Source organism: Puntigrus tetrazona, chromosome 20, assembly GCF_018831695.1.
Source record: "Puntigrus tetrazona isolate hp1 chromosome 20, ASM1883169v1, whole genome shotgun sequence".
Classification (NCBI taxonomy): domain Eukaryota; kingdom Metazoa; phylum Chordata; class Actinopteri; order Cypriniformes; family Cyprinidae; genus Puntigrus; species Puntigrus tetrazona.
Genome location: NC_056718.1, coordinates 18844606 through 18864036, shown reverse-complemented (window position 1 = coordinate 18864036; position 19431 = coordinate 18844606). Strand labels below are relative to the sequence as shown.

Genomic DNA, 19431 nt, shown 5'->3' with positions numbered 1-19431 from the left:
TTTCCACTGGAGGTTATTTTGAGGGGCTCATGCTGTCAGCTGTTGTCTCGAGTCCTTTTGGACCCTCCTCACTTCTCTTTTTCACTCTGATAAAAGCGTGGACTGACTGGTTCATTGTCCTGCTTTTCTATTCGAACCCGAACGGACACGTGTGGGGTAAGTCTTAAGCTGTACTGTTTTATTTAACTTTAGTTGATGTTGAGCTGAATGTAGACAGTGTGTCTTTGAGAAACATTGGAGTTGGTTGGACTTATATGGCTGTGTGTGTTTTGTTTCATTTATTACAGTGTGGTTTCGTTATTATGATTAAGTAACAAGAAGACAAAGCTAATTCCAATGCAATAATTCAGTTTTTTTATTATTATATTATTCAGATTGGTCGCAAATTTCATCATTTGCCCTAAACTTAGTCTTATGTGCTTTACTCTTATCCTGTTGTTCAGATGTAAACCGATGTTTAGAATAGTCATTGTTTTTTCCACTTTGCGTAAAACTGCCGCCATTGACATCAGAGTGTACGTGGCTAGACTAAGAAATAGCTTGTCCATATTTAGAGGGTCCAAAAATAGCGTGTGGCTTCACAACAGGTGCCATGTTGCTGAAGGAGGAGGGGGTGATGGGAGAGGAGGAGGGATACATGCACATGGGGTTGGAACGGGGGCTATAATTTTAACCTGATAAGCAACAGAGCAGGGACATAAACAACCTCTGGAATCCCAGAGTTCATTCCACATGAAATCAGCTGTGTAGAGCTGAAGGGCTTCAGGCCCGGCGCTATCTGTGACACATCAGATTTAGAGGCTCAGCGATACTCTGCCACTGTGATTTGTGCTATTTTCTCCGCACCCCCTCCTCTAGCCTCATGTGTCACAAGTGGCTCATTGCCTCTCTTCAGATGTCCAGCAGACGTGGAGGAAGCTTAGAGATCAGACGGAACTCTTTTCGCGCGGCTGGCATTGAAAACGTTTAATTAACTACCACTAAGCAGATCATTAAGTAATACATTTCATTAAGTATTTCAATTTAAGTATTACATTTTCTGTATCCAGGTGTGGATTTATGATAAAATAAAACAGGATGAAATAAAATAAGAAGTCGGCATAAGGGTCATGTGAAAAAAAAAGTGAAATTAATAATTCTGCCATCACAGGAGAAAATTACTTTTAAATTTAATTTGTATAAAAAAGGGAAAAGATTTTTAAATTTTGCATTCCACCTAACTATCCACTTAACTAACACACTATATAGGTAAAAAAATTAACTAATTATCTAACACTATAAAACATAAAACATAATAAAAGAAAACATGATTTTTGAACATTTAAAATAAACAAATAAACTTAATTTGTAAATATATATATATATATTAAAATAGAAAATAAGTTTTAGAAACTTCTTCTCCCTCTTTTTGACCAAACTCTCTCTCTCTCTCTCTCTCTCTCTCTCTTTCTCTCTAATTCATCAGTCTTGTTCTGCATCCACAAAACCAATTCAAAAATGTACTTTTAACTTTATGTTGTTAATGGAAAGAGCTTTAACACGAGACCGTTCCTCCAACTGAAGAATATTTAAATGATCTGTTACTGAAAAATACTTATCAGATCTTAAAATATTTTATATGGAGATATTTTTCACTACTTTTGAGCTGCTGTAGTTGCAGGACTAGATGCTTTATACAATATTTTAGGATTGGAACATGCCGTGTTTAAGCGTTTGTAAATAAGATTAAAAAGATCTATGGAAAAAAAAAAGATAATTGACTGCATATTGCATGAAAATAACCCAAATTATGTTAATGGTATGGTCAAAACAAACGGTTGTTGTGATAATTGTGTTTAGAGTTTTGTGTGACTAGAGACTGGAGAAAAAGAAAAATGCACTAAAATATCAGTACACAACCGTATCTGTACATGTACACAAATACACAAAAATAAATAATTTGACAAACATTAAATCCGTCATTGTATATGTAGGCACGTCACTTCACTTTCTAATTTTCAGTTTTACGTTTCTGCAAATATTTATTTTTCAAGGTCACTTCAGTATTATCCATATTGTTTCTGCCTGAGGCAAATGCATTAATCATTTCCCCAAATTTGAATTTACATTTCTTACAAACAACCTCATGCATTTCAAACATAAATTCCCTCTATTTATGCAACCATACCACAAAGTGGCCAAAAGCCATTCATCTGTAGTTTAGTGACTGGTGATTTCAGAGAGTCGTATCAAACCTCTCTACAAGTAATGCATAATCGCTTCTCATTAATTTCAACAGTCTCATTTCAGCATCAAGCCAAGAGTGTAATCAAGGAATTGGCTGTTCTACCTCTGCCAATCAATCTTATTTCTTATGAAGCACTTTTATTATATATTTAACTTGATTTTTGCAGCAGATTATGGAGGGCAGTGACCAGACCTCTGAGAATGCCAATGAACAAGTCAATGGTCCAGAGGAGCAGGCGGTGGACCCCATGGAGGACTTTAGCAGGCAGCTAGAAGATATAATCAACACGTACGGAGCAGCATCCAACCTGATGCAGGAGCAGATCTCCATCCTGGAGTCTGAGGAGAAAAAGGAAGAGGAGGCAAACGCTGATAAAGAGGCTGGCCCACAAGAAGCTGGTGCCAGTCCAGAGAAAGAGCAGACAGCCGATAAGAAACTCCTCAAGGGCCTGGGTGAGCAATTGGCCTTTCTTCTGTTCGTTTGATAAACAGTGTAAATGTCTTGAGATTACAGGGACAAACTAAAAGACTAAACCTCACAAAGAGAATTTTTATTTTGCTCAGCCTCATAAAACGGCCTGTAAAACGGCCAAATCAGTCAATAATTGGTCCAGTGTTGATATCCTTCATTCTATGAAATAGGCGCCATTTTATGTGTGCTGCGTCAAGTTTATACAAAGAAACAGTCATGTATAACTTAAAAATAATAATAGCTGTTTTGTATTTTAATACCGTATATATTTCAAAATGTATTTCTCAGATGCAATGCTGAATTTTCAACAGTTTTCATTTTCACACGATCCTTCAGAAATCTTCATAATATGCTAATTTAGTGCTTAGGAAATATTTATTATTATTATCAATGTTAAAAGCAACTGTGCTACTTAATTTTTTTTTTGTGGACTACTGCGATATATAACGATGTATACAGTATATAATTTTTTTTAAATCTTTGATAAATTTTAAAGTGCCCCTATTATGGATTTTTGGAAATGACCTTTTTTATGCAGACATTTTTTAAAACAGCTCTAAGTGAAGGAAAAAAATTAGATGATTGAACCAATCATCAGGCAAAGGAGGGGTTTATAAAAATGAATCGTTAAACAAATCGTTTGGCAGTCGTTGAGCAAATAAGTTAAAAATAAATGCATGTTATATTTTTGCATATCAGGTTGCATGCATGACAACCTGTTGTTGGAGCCATAATAGGAGCACTTTAAATAGAACAGCATTAATAATTTAAAATATTTGTTGTAACATTGTCTTCACTGTCACTATACGATCAGTTTATGATATGCGTCAAACTAAATCACTTTAATGCTAAAGTTGTCTTATTTAACCCAAACATTTAAAGAGTAATGTATGAATGAGTGACATTCAATTTTGTTAAATGACCCACAGAGCAGATATTACAGTGAGAAACTCGATTACTGTTTTATGTCTGAAAAATGCTGTATGTAGCAAGTCTCAGTCGCACAGATGGAGTCCTAAACAGTGATTGGGTTTTTCTATCAGCAGGATGGTCGAGCGCCATGAGTGATCAACTCTTTGGAAAATGTCCATTCTCAAGGAATGAATGCTCATGTTAACACTAAAGCCCACTTCACCATCGCTATAGCGCTTGTCTTAGTTTTTGTGACACACTCTGGGCCTAAATGAATATTTTCCGCAGGAATGCAAATTCTGTCACTATTTACTTGCCCGTGTTGTTGCAAACCTGCGTGCCTTTCTCCCGTGGAACACAGAAAGAGAAAATATGAATAACGTACTGGTCACGCAATTACAGTGAACAGCTTCTGGAGACTTTAAGATTCAAAAAAAACATATATACATGTAAAATAGCCTCATAAATGAATGATAAAATGTCATAACATTTGCCCATATGACTCACGCAACTGTAGTTTAAGACTTCTGAGGTCATATAAACAGCTTTGTGTAAGAATAGTCTCGTTCTTAGAAAAACTGGGCCGGTATAGTGACAGATAAATTGGCCACTGCAACCTAATTACTCAACGACTTGAAGTGAAAAACTGGACCGGTCTGATCTGTCAGCAAATCTTTCTGGTTTTGTGAACTCATTCAGCGATCAGTGAAGAAAACTTTTCAGTTTTTTTCCCCACACAATGTTATCTTAAGACTTTTTTAAGGACCACTTTGACAGTGCTTTTTAAGATTTTCCCTCCTTTTTTATAGAAAAAAGATTTTGAACGACAAGAGGGTGAATAAATAATGACAGAGATTCATTTCTGGACGAACCATTCCCTTAAGGCTGAGTATATGCCTTGCGTCTTGTTTGCTTCTCTCAAGCATTTTATCGTAGTAAATGCTATCACGCTGTGATTTCACCACTTCTCCCTTTGATTTATTTTGAAGCTTGCGTGCAGAACTCTCCCTTGTGTGCTTCTGCTCATCTTCTTTATCTTTTCGTTCTCTGATCTGAACGGAAAACGCTTGTCTCGTAGGTAAAGAGGCCGCATCCTTATTGCAAAGCCTGAACAAGCTCGGCTCACCAGAAGAGAAAGTGGAAATGGTGTTGAAGAAATACACTGAGCTGGTGAGTATCCAGACCCACGAGAGAACGCCGCTCTCTGAACAGTTTTCACCGCCGGCAACAGCAATGCATGGAGGACAGTTAAGAGGAAACAAATAGAACACAAACCGGATTGACACGGAGAGAAAATAAAAGAACGCCTGGTGTGATGTTAAGAGTGGTTTCACTGATACCGCGATGACCTAAATATTCGACGCCCTGGGCTGAATAAGCGAGTCTGAACACAAGGCCATATGCCACACAAGAAAGCCGCAACACTCTTCAATTTTAAAACACAGAGATAACGACAGGGACATGTAGAGAACGCTATCAAAAGCAGTCAATCTAAGGGCTCTGTTATTGTGGAAAAATCCTCTCGACGACTCAGAGGCGCAGAGAGGCGCTATCTAAAGCAGCTTTAGACCAGCCAGAGGTGTTGGAGCTGCATATGAGATGATGTACGGCTCTCACCTGTGTGTGTTTTGTGCATATGGGGCAGGTGGAGGAACACAGGACTGAGAAGAAACAGCTGGAGCAGCTTCAGCAGAGACAGGGTCTTCTGGTCAAGCAGAGAGATCAGCTTCAGTTCGAGCACAGTCGTGCCATCCTGGCCCGCAGCAAGCTGGAGATGCTCTGCAGGGAGCTTCAGAGACATAACAGGACTCTAAAGGTGAGAACATTATCTACTGACAGCTTAAGAGATTGAGAAAGAAAAGGTTAAGCTATGATATTACTTGGTAGGTTTATTTTTGCAGTTTATTTAAAACATGCCGTATTTATTTTGTCTGAATTTGTTTTGGTTTTTATTAAATAAATATGCACATTTTCTTATGCTATTCAGATGTTTGGGCCAGTTGGGCCAGTTTGTTATTTTTAAGTTTCTATTAATGAAAACATTTTAGGGGAAAAAAAGGTGTATCTTGTCTTCCACAAACAATATTAGAATTTCAACACTGAAAATAATAAGAAAGGTTTATTTAATTGATACTGAAATTGGAGTAATATTTTGCAATTTTATAGTTTTTACTGTATTTCTAATTGAACAAATTAAGTGTTTGAAAGAATAAAAACATATAAAAAAACATGTAAACGTTTGAACAGTAGTCTGTTATTGGTACAACAAAGTTTTCATTAAAAAAACAGCTTCACAATCAAATTGTATTAAATTACATTTTATTTAATTAATTAATTAAAATTAATTAAATTTAATTAATAGATTTAATACACTTAATTTATTTAATAATTACATTTAATTAATTAATTAATTAAATAAATACTATATATATATATATATATATATGTGTGTGTGTGTGTGTGTGTGTGTGTGTGTGTGTGTGTTGTCATTTTCTGTCATTAAACAAACAAAAAAAAGTATGACAGATTAAATACTTAAAATATTGCTAAATAAAGAAGAGCAGTCTAATTGACATGAACAGCGATCAATGTGTTGTTGTGTTAATAACAAACCTTACAGCAGTGTTACGCGTCTGACTTGTTTTCCTGTCACCCATGTCGGTGTTTTGATTACTGAGATTGAGTCGATCTAACTTCCTTCTGAGGAGATGGTGTTTTTGAGCCCAGTGGGATGCTACTGCAGTTACTCTGTGCCTCTGCCTCGATGAGACACTGACTTCTCAGACTCAAAGCTCTGCTGACAGGTCACTATGACAAGAGGGATAGTGTTACCGAGCTTCAGTGGCATTTGCCCTTCTTTTATAAATCAAAAGTCAAAGAGAATGTCTCTCTGGATCAAATCACTGCAGAGGCCATGGCCTCCTGCACTTCCATTCTGTTGATGCTACAGCGACTGCATCTACATCCCAGATTTAGTTTTTGTATTTTCTGTGCTAATTTTGAAGTTAAATCTGCATAATGGATTTAACTATGCTACTCCTTAACACGTATATAGAAATTCATAGCACAGTAGCATGATTAGATACACTTACAAGCTGTATTATTTTACATTTGTCAGTTGAGATCACATGTTGAGGTCGTGTGACCGACTGAAAACAACTCATTTTATCATATATCTAGACACGACGTTTGACACAACGTCGTGAACCAAAGATCAGTTTTAAAATATAGGTTCATTCTTAATAAATGTAATGAATTTTAACTTATATGTGTAACACAAAACGTGAGAACAATATTTACCCAATAATACACAAGCATTAATACATTAATAAATAAAATAGCATAAATTTGAAGGCGTGTCAAACTGAACAGTGTTTAATTATTTGTAGGTTACGTTTGATAGGTACTCTTGAATTTGTAAAAGGTGTCATTTTACATGTTTCGGATGATTTGTGTGGAATTCACACAATTTTGACCAGCGGGTGCCGCCAAGCCTGTGGTGCTTCGAGAGGATCGAAATTTGCAAAGCAAATGATTCAGGGTTTCAAAAAGCTTAATTTCTCTCATCACAACCGTCACAAGTCACATGTGCTTGATTCAATAAAAAGAGACGACTCATAAAAGTCATCAAAAAGAGAATCACCAGTCGTGCTGTATGTTTTTGATGCACGTAAATGGTTCTGAATATTAAAAACGGCAACCTAATATGTGAATGCCTCTCTCAACTGAGCTGCCATATTTGTCATTTTACAAAACTGTTATTCAGCACTTGAAATGTTTCCAGTTGTCAGATTTAGCAGTCCACTCGTTTCTTTCACTCTGCCAAACAATTATGTTTCCTTCCAAGAGACAATTTCACCTCCATTCAGGGAATGTGTACATAATATGAAAGATGTTATGAATCTTGCGCAAAGCACCTGGAGCCATTTTCTCAGCGACTGATTTCGGTCCATTTGTACTATTTGCTGAACAGGTGCTTGAGGACTTTGTAGGTAGCAGTTTCTGTCCCAGCATACAAACACACACACACACACACCACACTTTTTTTCTGTTTTTGTGGTCTGTAAGGTGACTCGAAGGAGCTTTCTAATCACGTTTGTGTTGTTTTTTTTTCTCCTCCGGGCACTGGAGATATTAAACTCTTGCTTTATGAACTCTGCATGTCTTTGGAAGTTGATGCTATCCTTCCCTAGAGGCTGGCCTTGACCTTGTTCACTCCCCAATCAATTTTATTCAAGTATTATGGAGGCCATTAATGAGCAGGTCAGAGAAGAACATCTAAGCCCTGTGTGTAGGTGCGAGGCTCAGCTATGAGGACGGTAAATTAGATTTAATCTGGGGTCATTTCCTTTGCACTTATATGAGTGATTGGCCTCCCTGATGAGCTTGCGTAGCGGTAATACAGCTTCACCTTTCCCATGTGGGAGCTCGAGACTCATGCCATGTGTAAACACAAGCAAGCAAACAGATTCAGCCCTGGAGAGGAACACTCCATGCTTGGATTCCTTACGATTAGCTGAGTCAGGAAGCTGGCGCCTCTGAAACAGGAGCTCATGTTTACAAAGCGCACACATTGGATGGCAGGGCTGTTTAGCATTCACACATCCGATCCCAGATACTAAAAAAAGGATCATATTTATTTAATGTTTATTTAGTGCCACGAATATAGATCTCATATAGCTTAATCTGTCATTAACATCATTTGATTAATAGGATCCTTCACCATTCAGACCTTGTAAGGTAGAAAGAATGCAGTTAAAGTGCTTTGGACACGTTGAGCTATGGTGGTCACGTGGGCCATTTAGGTTCGGGTTCGAGCTTATAAAAATCCAGTCTTTTTTTGACTTTCTTTATCTATAAAATAAAAGCGTGTTACAAAAGGTTGTCCCTTGCTTATAGCTGGTGTACTGCTTTTATTAAAAAAAAATCGAACCTTGGATAAAAGCGTCTGCCAAATGACTGACTGCTAATGTGAATGCAATAAATATGATTTATATAATTATAAAAGCTTAATATAATGATTTATATTACGCTTGCATTCAATTCTGATTATATGGATTATAACGATGAGCTAAATGATGATTACAAACTATAGATTATTATGCATTTTTAATACTTAAATGAACATTTACATTTATCTTCATTTGTTAAACCTCCATTAGCTTTACTATTTCCAATACAAACAATCATTTTCCCACAAATATTTATCAAAAAACTGCGTATTCTATTGTACTATTTATTAATTTTTCTATTTAATGCATTTTATATCAGTTGTATTTATTTCAGTACTTCGGCTGAGCTCAGTTATGCAACATTTCTTCTTTTTATGCAAGTGTTTATTTCATATTTATTTGAATTAACAGATGACAACACAGTTATCAGCAAGACAACACTTTAAGTGTGAGGCATGACTGAGATTAAATATGAAATATTACGAATATATCATTATTACACCATTGTGAATATTGTTCAATTGTTTGTACACAGGCTATATAAATTGCAATCTGAAATAAACTTCAGGAAGAGATGGCCATTTTACTCCACAAATGCTTAAAATATCATTTCCATCACTGTCATTTCTAGCACAAAATGCTGTCAAACGCAATACATGATTTGGCTTTTACCATCTAATCAAAGCTCCGTCTCAAACACTCACGCAATACTAGAACTAGATTGCTTTCATCACTTAAGGCTGCATATTCCCAGATTTCCCACACGTTTCCTTCTCTCTTTCTCCCTGCAGGAGGAGAGTCTGCAGAGGCTGCGGGAGGATGAAATGAAGCGGAAGGAGATCTCTGCTCATTTCCAGAGCACGCTAGTGGACATTCAGAATCAGATCGAGCAGCACAGTAACCGCAACAACAAGCTGTGCCAAGAGAACAGTGAGCTGGCCAGCAAACTCAAGACCATCATAGAGCAGTATGAGAGAAGAGAACAGGTACAGAAGGAAATCCACACGCATTACATTAAATCCACAGGACGTATCTGTATATCTGCACACATAACATCTAGATTCCAAACGCATTCAGTCCACACGTAAGCAGAGCTCCAGCAGGAGAACTCTATTTTCAGCTGCACAGCCCCGCGCTGTTTATGTGGGCAGCGTGAAGACTGTAACCTGTTAATATGGGCCCTAAAATAAATATGTGCTTGCGGTGTGAAGCAGACCGAAGACCTGTGCGGCGCAAACCAGCAAAATGAATTGAAGATTTCAAGCACCACAGTATCTAACACATCTGTCAAAGCGATTCAGTCACAAATCCATTTAAAGCTGCACCCCAAGGCACAGTCGAGATTAGATTTTGGTACAAGTAAGTGTGCACCATAAGTGATTTTGATACATTTGATAATGCATCCGATTGAATTATTTGTTCTGGTCCAGCAGAAAAGTTTAATGAGCCGTCACTGGCGTCTCAAAATTATTTCAAACTCTGCCGCTGCAAAGTAATTAAGAATAATTAAAGTTTTTTTGTCATATGTCAAATGTTATGCTTACCAATGGCGCATTTATTTGATTAAAAACACAGTAAAAATGTTAATTTTGTGAAAACAGTTTTTAATAACAATTTAAATACTTTTTAAAATTAAATATCATGTATTTCTGTGACGGCAAAGCTGGATTTTTAGCACTTCTCCATTCTCATTATCACAATTTTTTCTGTGTTACATGATTATTCAGAAATCATTCTAATATGCTGATTTTGTTCAAGCAATTTTTATCATTGTTTCGAAATATTTCCCTCTACCTTTAATGCAATAAAATTACAAAAAAGCAGCTTTGCTATCAAAAATGAATTAGATTTTACATACCGTACTGTTTTTGTAGTATTTTTGATCAAATAAATGCCAGAGAATTTCAAAGACGCTAAATATTTTTCTCAAACTTCCGACTCAAGACATTTTTACAGTCACCATGCTAAAAAACATAAGTCTGCCAGAGCTGCAATTTCACAACACGAGGCGGAGGAAGCTACACCCTCACACTTTCTAAACCTGCTATATGCACAGCAGATACTTGCATTTTTTCCACTTTGACTCAGTGATTCACGCCTGGTTTGACAGTGAATATTGCACCTTGTAGAACACTCCGGTATTTTCTATCTAATCACACGAGGATCGACCGGTGGAATGACAAGCCTGATGTGAGGGGAAGTTAAGCTCGGTCTGTCACGCTGATGGGTGCCACAGAGACTGTTCACACACAGCTGTGTGGTGGGTTAAAACAGACCCAAAAAAATTGAACTGGCTGGAAATTGAATTGTGCCGCGTGTCTCTACTGCTCTCTGCTGGCTGCGGTAGAGACACGCATAATAAGAGGGAGGTGATTCATTCTTAATGTGATTCACAAGAAGAACATGTTCCTGAAACAACACGCCTGTTGGCCAGTCACCGCCCTCTGCTTTTAGGTGTAAAAGGATGATTGATACAAAAGCTGTTCCAAGAACAACAAAGGATGTTGATCCTGGAACATGTTCTGCTTGTGAATAATCACACCTCAGGAGAGGGACAAACGCAAATTCTCGATGTTAAAATGTTGCACTGCGTTAAAGGTTGTTCCAAGAACTGACTAAAAGCTGGAAAAAAATAAATACAGCATCCCTGCAACCCAAAACGTTCTAATGAAATATAAAACCGTGATCCGCACTCACAAAAATAGTCCAACTGATGATCGGTGCAAAATAGAATAAAAAGAAGTGAGTGCAGATCGTGGTTTTATATAGTAGTGATCAAATTGGTCAATTGAAATAACACAGATGCACCAAAGTAAAATACAATAGGGTGCGGTGCAACTGATGTAACCCCCTTTAAGTCTAAGTAAATATTCTTCCCTGAATTGTTTTGCAGAGCTTAGAGAAGATATTCAAACACAGAGATCTGCAGCAGAAACTGTCTGATGCCAAGCTGGAAGAAGCCAACATGCTACTCAATCAAGCTGAGGAGAAGCACAAAAGAGAGAAGGAATATGTAAGACACACAGATCCTATTCTGGCTCTTCAGATTTGCCTCAAGTAAAATGAAGGGCAGGCAAATTCATTTGCATGTGCTTACAATGAATTTATTTACAGTCAGTGTGTAAAATAAACAATCATCAAGTTACAAAATGCAAGTAAAAGGTCATTTATAAGGAACTGCCACAGAATGATAAAGATTCCTTATAAGTGAAGTGATGAATGTGCCAATCAAATGAAACTGTTAGCTCAAGAAAACATTTGTTGTGACTTGCCTTCTTAGCAAATTTCTTCATGTTTTTTTTTTTTTTAAAGTTTATCTCAGATCTTTGTTTCGTCCCTTCAAGTTCATCTGTCATGTATAGCCTACATTATTAACTCACGTTCTTTCAAGAGTGTCAAAAAGTTCATTTTGAACCCTGTTCATAAAAATGTTTCAGTGAATGTCAAATATTGGCACGTGTTAACATCTCACTATTTATGTTGCTAGTTGCTTAAAGAGGCTATTGAAAAAACAAAGAAATGCTACGCAATGAGGGAGCAGGAGTTACAGATGAAGAAACAGGTAATGCCGAGTTCTCGGTCTCTCTCACCTGTCTGTGTGTGTTGTGTTTAACCAGTTACTCACTCAGGCTGCAGAGTGGAAACTACAGGCTAAAGAGCTGAAAGAGCAGCACACTGTCATGCAGGCCCAGGTGAATATCTACCGCTGTGGCATTACCCACAATCCAACACTCTCTCCTCTCTAGCTGTGACGTTTCTCTCTCTGAGCTGTGTGACAAACCACATAAACCAAACGATCTTTAAAAGGCAATTTACGCTGATGATTCATAGCCATTAGGTGCAATTGCACTAAATGCGCTGTCTGAATACATCTCAGCTGAAATGGATAGATATATTACAGACGGATGTTTGTGAAAAGCAATCGTGAGACTTTTGCATAAATTCTGTCTTCATTTACTTACCCTCGTGTTGTTTCAAATCTGCATGACTATAAGGAGAAATTGGGAAAAATATGTTGATTGCTTTTGATGCAGTTACGATAAATAAAGGTTTTACAGTAACAAAAAGGACATGAAAGCAGCATAAAAGTGGTGCATAATGAGAAATGTTATCATTCTGTATATCATTCAGCAGATCAGTCATCTAGATGCTGATTACTTCTTTAAGGAAACGTACGTGACAACATCTCACTGTCTTTGAATCAACAAAGATAATGAAGCTCTTCGAGTTAATTATGCTGACGGCTGTATGATGGCTTCCTCTCGCTCATGGCTCTATTGTGACTACACAGACAGAAATATATCATTTCATTTATAGTTCACAAGTGCTGAACAGTAAATACGATCTAAATGAGTTTCACTGCTGCTTTTATAAATAATAAGTGACGCCTTGCACATTACATACTGAGTCACTGCAGAAAGCGTTCACTTATTTTAAGCTTTGTGTTATTGGATGGAACATTTGCTTTGACTAATTGCAGATGGATTTAGTAAAGTGCAGCAAAATCTGTAATTAACTCTTTCATCTTTACATCAGGTCCATGATGTAAACAAATGGATGTATGAAGTTTAAATATTTATTTATCCATTCAATCATCAATGTGTTAATTCTTTCTTCACAAAGATCTTTAAGATCAACATATAATAATTGAAAAGGAAGGTCAAGCTGCTAAGTACAAATGTTGTCATCTTCATTATGCACGTGTTTCTTACGGTATTCCTAGGCATTCATTTACAATGATTTTCTGAATGACGCCAACTCTAATTTTCTTCTTACAGCTTGTGTTGTACTCCCAGAAGTTCGATGAGTTCCAGAACACACTAGCAAAAAGCAATGAAATCTACATTACTTTCAAACAGGAGATGGAGAAGGTTTGTTGTATTATGTATACTTTTACAGTCTTAGGAGGAAAAAATGTGAAAAGCAACTCCTTTGTTGCTTTCCAGTGAAATTTGCATATAATACTTAAGTGATAAATCTGCTGATGCAATAAGATAAATTGCAATTGTATTAAAGCTACATTCTCTGAAAATAAGGCTCATCTTATACAGTGTTGTTTCTTACAAATGTGTCTTGCTTCGAGGATTTATAAAGATTTTAACTAAAATTAGTCTTGTTAAGTCAAATGCTTAAGAATAGGATTATTTTTTTGCAGTGAACAGCTTAATACACCTTTGTCTTTTTTAAAAGAACTTAAGTGTATAAAATATAAATATGTCACGGTGTGGTATAGCATGAAGGAGCACTTGACGAGAATATAAAATAAACGAGTTTAATCAAACACATATACAGGATAAGTACCTCGGGCAGGCAGGCAAACGGGCAGGCAGGCAGATGAACTAAACCACGTAATACATAGACGAGATTGGACGAACAGAACTGAAACCACAGGCCTTAAATACACAACGTAAATACTTAATAAATGAGACACAGGTGAAGACGCTAAGACAATTAGCTAAAGTAGGTCACACGGAACACATGGCACACGACAAAAAACAACAACACAAAGGAGTCCACGTGTGACAATATAATGCTGATCATGTTTTTATTTGAATAGATGACAAAGAAGATGAAAAAGCTGGAAAAGGAATCAAGTATATGGAAGACTCGGTTTGAAAGCTGCAATAAAGCTCTTGTTGAAATGATTGAGGAGGTAATTTACACTGAAATTTGTTAGTATTTTACCATTGACGTTTCACTTACTAACTGATTAACTCCTGTCCGACAGAGATCAGAAAAGGCCAAAGAGTTTGAACTCTTCACTTTGAAAATCGACCGTCTGGAGACTCTGTGCCGAGCACTGCAGGATGAAAGAAAAAGTTTATATGCCAAGATTAAAGAAATACGGTCCTCAGAAAAGGTGACTCTAGCACCTGTGGTGGACTTGCCCCAAGTAGATGAGCTTCCAGAGCTTGTCGAACTTCCAAAGCCAGCTACCAACCCAATGCTGACTGCAGAAATGAAGAGGTTGCGAGAGGAGCAGATCCGTCTGCAGGAGTTTGCAGCTTCCTTGGTAAGCTCCATAGATGATGCTGAAGAGTCTGATACTGAAGAAGAGAAGGCGGCAGAAAAGTTTCCAGCAGTTCCTGAGGTTCCCAAACCTGAGTCTAACAAACCAGCAGATAAACCAGAGTCAACACAAGATAAACCCTCTAACACAGAAGAAAACAAACCAGAGGTTGCTAGAGTAAACGAAGAGAAGCCATCAGAGCCTGCTAATTCTGAACCCGCCAAAGCTGAGACAGAAACCAAACTTCCTCAAGATCCTCTACAACCAGAGATCACTGAACAACAGACAGGAAAACAGGAGACCGCCAAAGAGGATGCAAGCCAGAAAGATGTGACAAAAACAGAAGAGACGATCAAACAGGAATCCACTCAGCCAAAGCCTGTCATGAAAGATGAAGCTGTTAAACCTGAGCTACCTGAACCAGAGCCACACAAACAAGAGCCCCTCAAAGAGGAGCAGCCAAAGCCTGTCTTGAAGGAAGTTAACAAAGATGAAGCTATTAAATCTGAGCTACCTGAATCAGAGACGCCCAAACAAGAGCCCCTCAAAGAGGAGCAGCCAAAGCCTGTCTTGAAGGAAGTTAACAAAGATGAAGCTATTAAATCTGAGCTACCTGAATCAGAGACGCCCAAACAAGAGCCCCCCAAAGAGGAGCAGCCAAAGCCTGTCTTAAAAGAAGATAGCAAAGATGAAGCTGTTATAACTGAGCTACCTGAATCAGAGACGCCCAAACAAGAACCTCTCAAAGAGGAGCAGCCAAAGCCTGTCTTGAAGAAAATTACCAAAGATGAAGCTATTAAATCTGAGCTGCCTCAACCAGAGATGCCCAAACAAGAGCCCCCCAAAGAGGAAAATGCTGAGAAAGCCACAGCTGCCTCTGAGGAAGCTAGAGCACCGGCGACAAAACCTAAAGCCCCAAAATCCCAAGAGGCAAAAGCAAAAGCCGGCAAAGTCCAGCCTAAAAAACAAGCTGCGCCCAAGAAGAAAGGTTCTGCAAAGGGCCCTAATAAAAGCTAAGCCGAAATGCATTACCAAAGTTTTTCTTTTTATTGTTTCTAGATCAGTTTGTTTGTGTACTTAGTGTACTTGGTTTGTGTACCAAGTCTTGCTGTTGATGAGTTTAAAGGCCACATTTGTCAAGTTTTGTCTAGTCAGTGTGTTACTCCTGTCAGCATCTGTTGGTGTCTGTCCTTGCTTTTTTCTGAACTGAATGTTGATTCAGCATTTATAAAGTCTTGGTATGCTTGAGAAATGATGTAGGCCTAATGTTCTTGGTTGGTGTGCATTGTCTGTGTAGTGTGAATTGAACTCATAAGTTAATACAGACGATGACAAACTGGTCTTTATGAACTTTTGAATATAAAGATGAGTTTCTAGCTTCCTGTAATAAGGACTTTTTTCCACTTGTAATACTTTCTTCAATACCTTCAAATAAATGTCTGCATTTGACAATCCTATAAAATGTGACTATGACTAATACAATATATATAATTTATTCCTATTAATAAGTAAGGGATTATCAATAGGTTGCTGTGCATCACAAGATTTTAAATGTATGATGTGGGGGCCTAGAACTATCTGATGCAAAGCATATTTAGTTTTGTTTTTAGAAAGTTTGTACTAGTTTGCACTAGTTTGAAAACACCCACTTTTGCCTCATTCTTTTTTTCTTTTTTTTTTACAGTGTGAAGGCAAGGTCGTATGAATTTCTGAACAGCTTGTTTTAAAAACTTCCCAGTACATTATGACAAGTGCTTTGAACATTAAAATCCAATTTACCAGCTAATTACTCCGTATAGAGTTACCATAAAAACGGAAGGTCAAAGACAGAAATCTAAAGATAACTATCTGTGTGTTTCTCAGACACATAAGGTCAATAAAATCAATATCATATTTGCAAATGCGCTCATACATGCTTATGTCCAGGAAAACCAATCTTGTTTGTTTTCTCTTTTTTTCCCACTCTTTCCTGCTTCAGTTTTCTCACACAGAACAGCCTCCTGGACATAACCAGTCTGGTTTCAGTGGAAATTCAACCTTGTCACAGTTGTTGCAGCTTTAAAGACCCTACTCCAAAGAATTTTCGAAATTTTCTTTTCTTCAATACTTATCTTGTTGGATCCATTTGCTGCTTTTGACATAGTTCACCACAGGATCCTCCTGTCAAGGGCATCTCAGGAACCAGACTCCAGTGGCTTGAATCTTACCTCTCAGATAGGTCCCTTAAGGTATTTTGTAGAGGTGAGAAATCCAAGTCGCAACATCTAACTACTGGGGTGCCTCAGGGCTGAGTTCTTGGACCACTTCTTTTCCCTGTCTATATGGCATAATTAGGTTTTTCATGTCACTGCTATGCTGACGATACTCAAATGTATCCGACAATAGCTGCTTGAATCTTAGAACACACATCTCTTGCTGGATGAAGCATCATCACCTTTAACTTTTTTTTTGCCAAGACAGAACTGCTTGTGGTTCCATCAAACTCATTATTTCATCATAATTTCAGCATCCAGTTAGGCACATCATCCATATATCCTTCAAAACAGACAGAAACTTTGTAGTTATGACTGACAACTTTCTGAGACTATATTGCTAAAACTACAGATTTGCTTTATTCAACATCAGGAAGATCAGGCCCTTTCTTTTGGAAAATGCTTCCCAACTCTTTTTTCAAGCTTTTGTTTTGTCCAGGCTGAACTATCACTAGATGGCTGTATTTTTTCTATTCTGCTGTTTTCTTTTATATTTATTTCAGAATTTTAAAAAAACAACTTGTTACGTGCACTGTGTTAGTCTAACTGAGACTTGTCATAGCACTTGCATATCACTGCTCCTTTGTTGATTTTGATTGCTTCCATTGTCCTCTTTTGTAAGTCCAATTTAATTTATTGACTTTTCAGCATCATTACAGATTCAAAAAGGAAGAAATTACTAAAAAAGAATACACAGAGTTCTTATAAAGTCTGTAATCATTCAAAAGTCTACACACACAGGGAATAGGTGATCTGAGTGTTTTTAGATAAAAGCATCTGCATGCTAAATGATTAAATATATGCAATAGAAATGTAAATGCTTGTGTGTTATTACTTAACTATATCATATATTATTATTTAAATCAGTGGTTCCCAACCTTTTTTAACTCACAGCCCACACAACCAAACACATATGTTTCGCGCCCACTGCAAAAAAATAAAAAAAAAAATTAAATGTATGCAGCAAAAATATGTTACATAGCCTAAATCGTGGGTTGTTTTTAAACCAATCAACGACCTGGAATAGTGAACGCATAGTAACAGTTTATTATTATTTTTTTATTTAATTAATTATGATATTTAATTTACTACACATTTTTACGTACATTAGCAATATTATTATTTCTATTGATAATAACTGGCGGCCCCCTGCAATACCGTTGCGGCCCACAGGTTGAAAACCACTGATTTAAATCATACAAGGATATCTTTAGCTTTAAGAATTTCAATTATATAGACTCTCAAGGTGTGTTTTTTTTTTTGTTTGTTTGTTTTTGGAAAGTAGGTGATACTCTTTCATCTCAGTTCGCAACAACAATTACGATATTATCATAGATTATAACTATCACACACTCTAAAAACACACATCTTCTCAATAAGAAACACAATTTGAAGAATTATTCATGTTAATAGCAAAAATCCAGCGGAACAGGTTAAGTTTAGAACAAAGTATGAGTAATAATAATAGTGAATAGTTCCTTAGCAAGAATTCCATTTTCCATCTTCTAATAAAAGGGTTTTCAAAACAAGACAGATTGATGATGAATTATATTAACTGCCGGTCACTGGCATACAATAACTCCTATTGCACACCATGATTTTTACTCAAGCAGCAGTTTCCATGGCAACAGCCTAAAAAGGCAAGCAGCTTTTATGCTTACACTGTTCAAAATGATTCAGTGTCTATACCTGCAAGTGAATATGTATTGACCTGCATTTATATATATATAAATGCCTTCACATCTCTTTCTGTTCTGGGTTACACATTCTGCGCCTTGTACACATACTAAAACACGGCAGGTTTGAATAGATATACGGTTTGGAAATATTTCGGTTGTACAGTACCCTCACAAGCACACAAAGAAGCGGCCTTTGTCCCATTTAACACAAGCACGCCAAATACATTTGTTCTGTAGGAGCAAACAACACTTTGTTAAAAATTTAAGATTCAGAGCAAGTCAGAGAATACTGAGTTATACCTGCAGGCAGTCCTGGCTTCTAACAGAATGTGAATTTATATTAGGAGCAGCAGTTATGGTCATGAGTGGGAATGAGGAAGCCAGCGGGTCTGTACTTAACTTGACCTTTAGCCTGAAGCACAAAATACAAAGACATTAAAAAATACACATTGAAAAAAATTGTGCACTAAGCTTTGTGCAGACAAAAACCGAGTACACTTCAGATCTTCTAATCTCGAGTTACTGTAAGTAGTAGTAGTTTTGAATGGCAGAAGAGATGTCATTTTTGACATATGTTTATAAGGCTATGAAAATTCATGGCCAAAAACTGTCCGGCAGATCTAAGGTAGACGATAACTGACATATCATAGATGCTTGTATAAATGAATTTAAGCGATGCTTTATTATTAAACAACAACCAACCAGTCCAAAAGAGTTTATTGTTCCACAAGAGCTTCCACGAATTGTTCTAGTACGTTTAAATTTGATCAAAACTGATTAATTTGTCTCCCTCTATAGACGTCCTTGCCTTCCAAGATTCACAAACCAAAGGTTGTCCACATGAGAGCACCTTCTCATTATTTTATCAAAGAAGCTGCTTCATCTGCAATAATGATGTTCATTGAGCATTGCTATTTGATATGGAAAA

The 19431-nt window shown here is 37.0% G+C and overlaps 1 protein-coding gene across 3 annotated transcripts; it reads left to right on the top strand.

Annotated features, from left to right (window-relative positions):
- On the top strand, window positions 1–17642 carry txlnba (taxilin beta a). Of its 3 annotated transcripts, none has more exons than XM_043219883.1 (10): window positions 1–156; window positions 2397–2679; window positions 4689–4780; window positions 5256–5426; window positions 9354–9548; window positions 11456–11575; window positions 12180–12254; window positions 13341–13433; window positions 14120–14215; window positions 14291–17642. In XM_043219883.1, exons 2-10 carry the CDS (start codon window positions 2400–2402, stop codon window positions 15587–15589), a joined length of 2421 nt encoding a protein of 806 aa, XP_043075818.1. In that variant the 5' UTR covers window positions 1–156; window positions 2397–2399; the 3' UTR covers window positions 15590–17642. The 3 variants fall into 3 exon arrangements, with proteins under 3 accessions (XP_043075818.1, XP_043075816.1, XP_043075817.1); XM_043219881.1 differs by having other exon boundaries at window positions 2394–2679; XM_043219882.1 differs by lacking the exon at window positions 12180–12254 and adding an exon at window positions 12050–12124 and having other exon boundaries at window positions 2394–2679.
- The last annotated feature ends 1789 nt before the right edge of the window (window positions 17643–19431 follow it).

Excerpts from the sequence above, each read along its gene's own strand:
- txlnba (XM_043219883.1), top strand. The coding sequence starts at position 2,400 with ATGGAGGGCAGTGACCAGACCTCTGAGAATGCCAATGAACAAGTCAAT. Across the intron at positions 11,576-12,179 it reads ACAAAAGAGAGAAGGAATAT|TTACTCACTCAGGCTGCAGA; the intron begins GTAAGACACACA and ends GTGTTTAACCAG. Across the intron at positions 13,434-14,119 it reads TCAAACAGGAGATGGAGAAG|ATGACAAAGAAGATGAAAAA; the intron begins GTTTGTTGTATT and ends TTATTTGAATAG.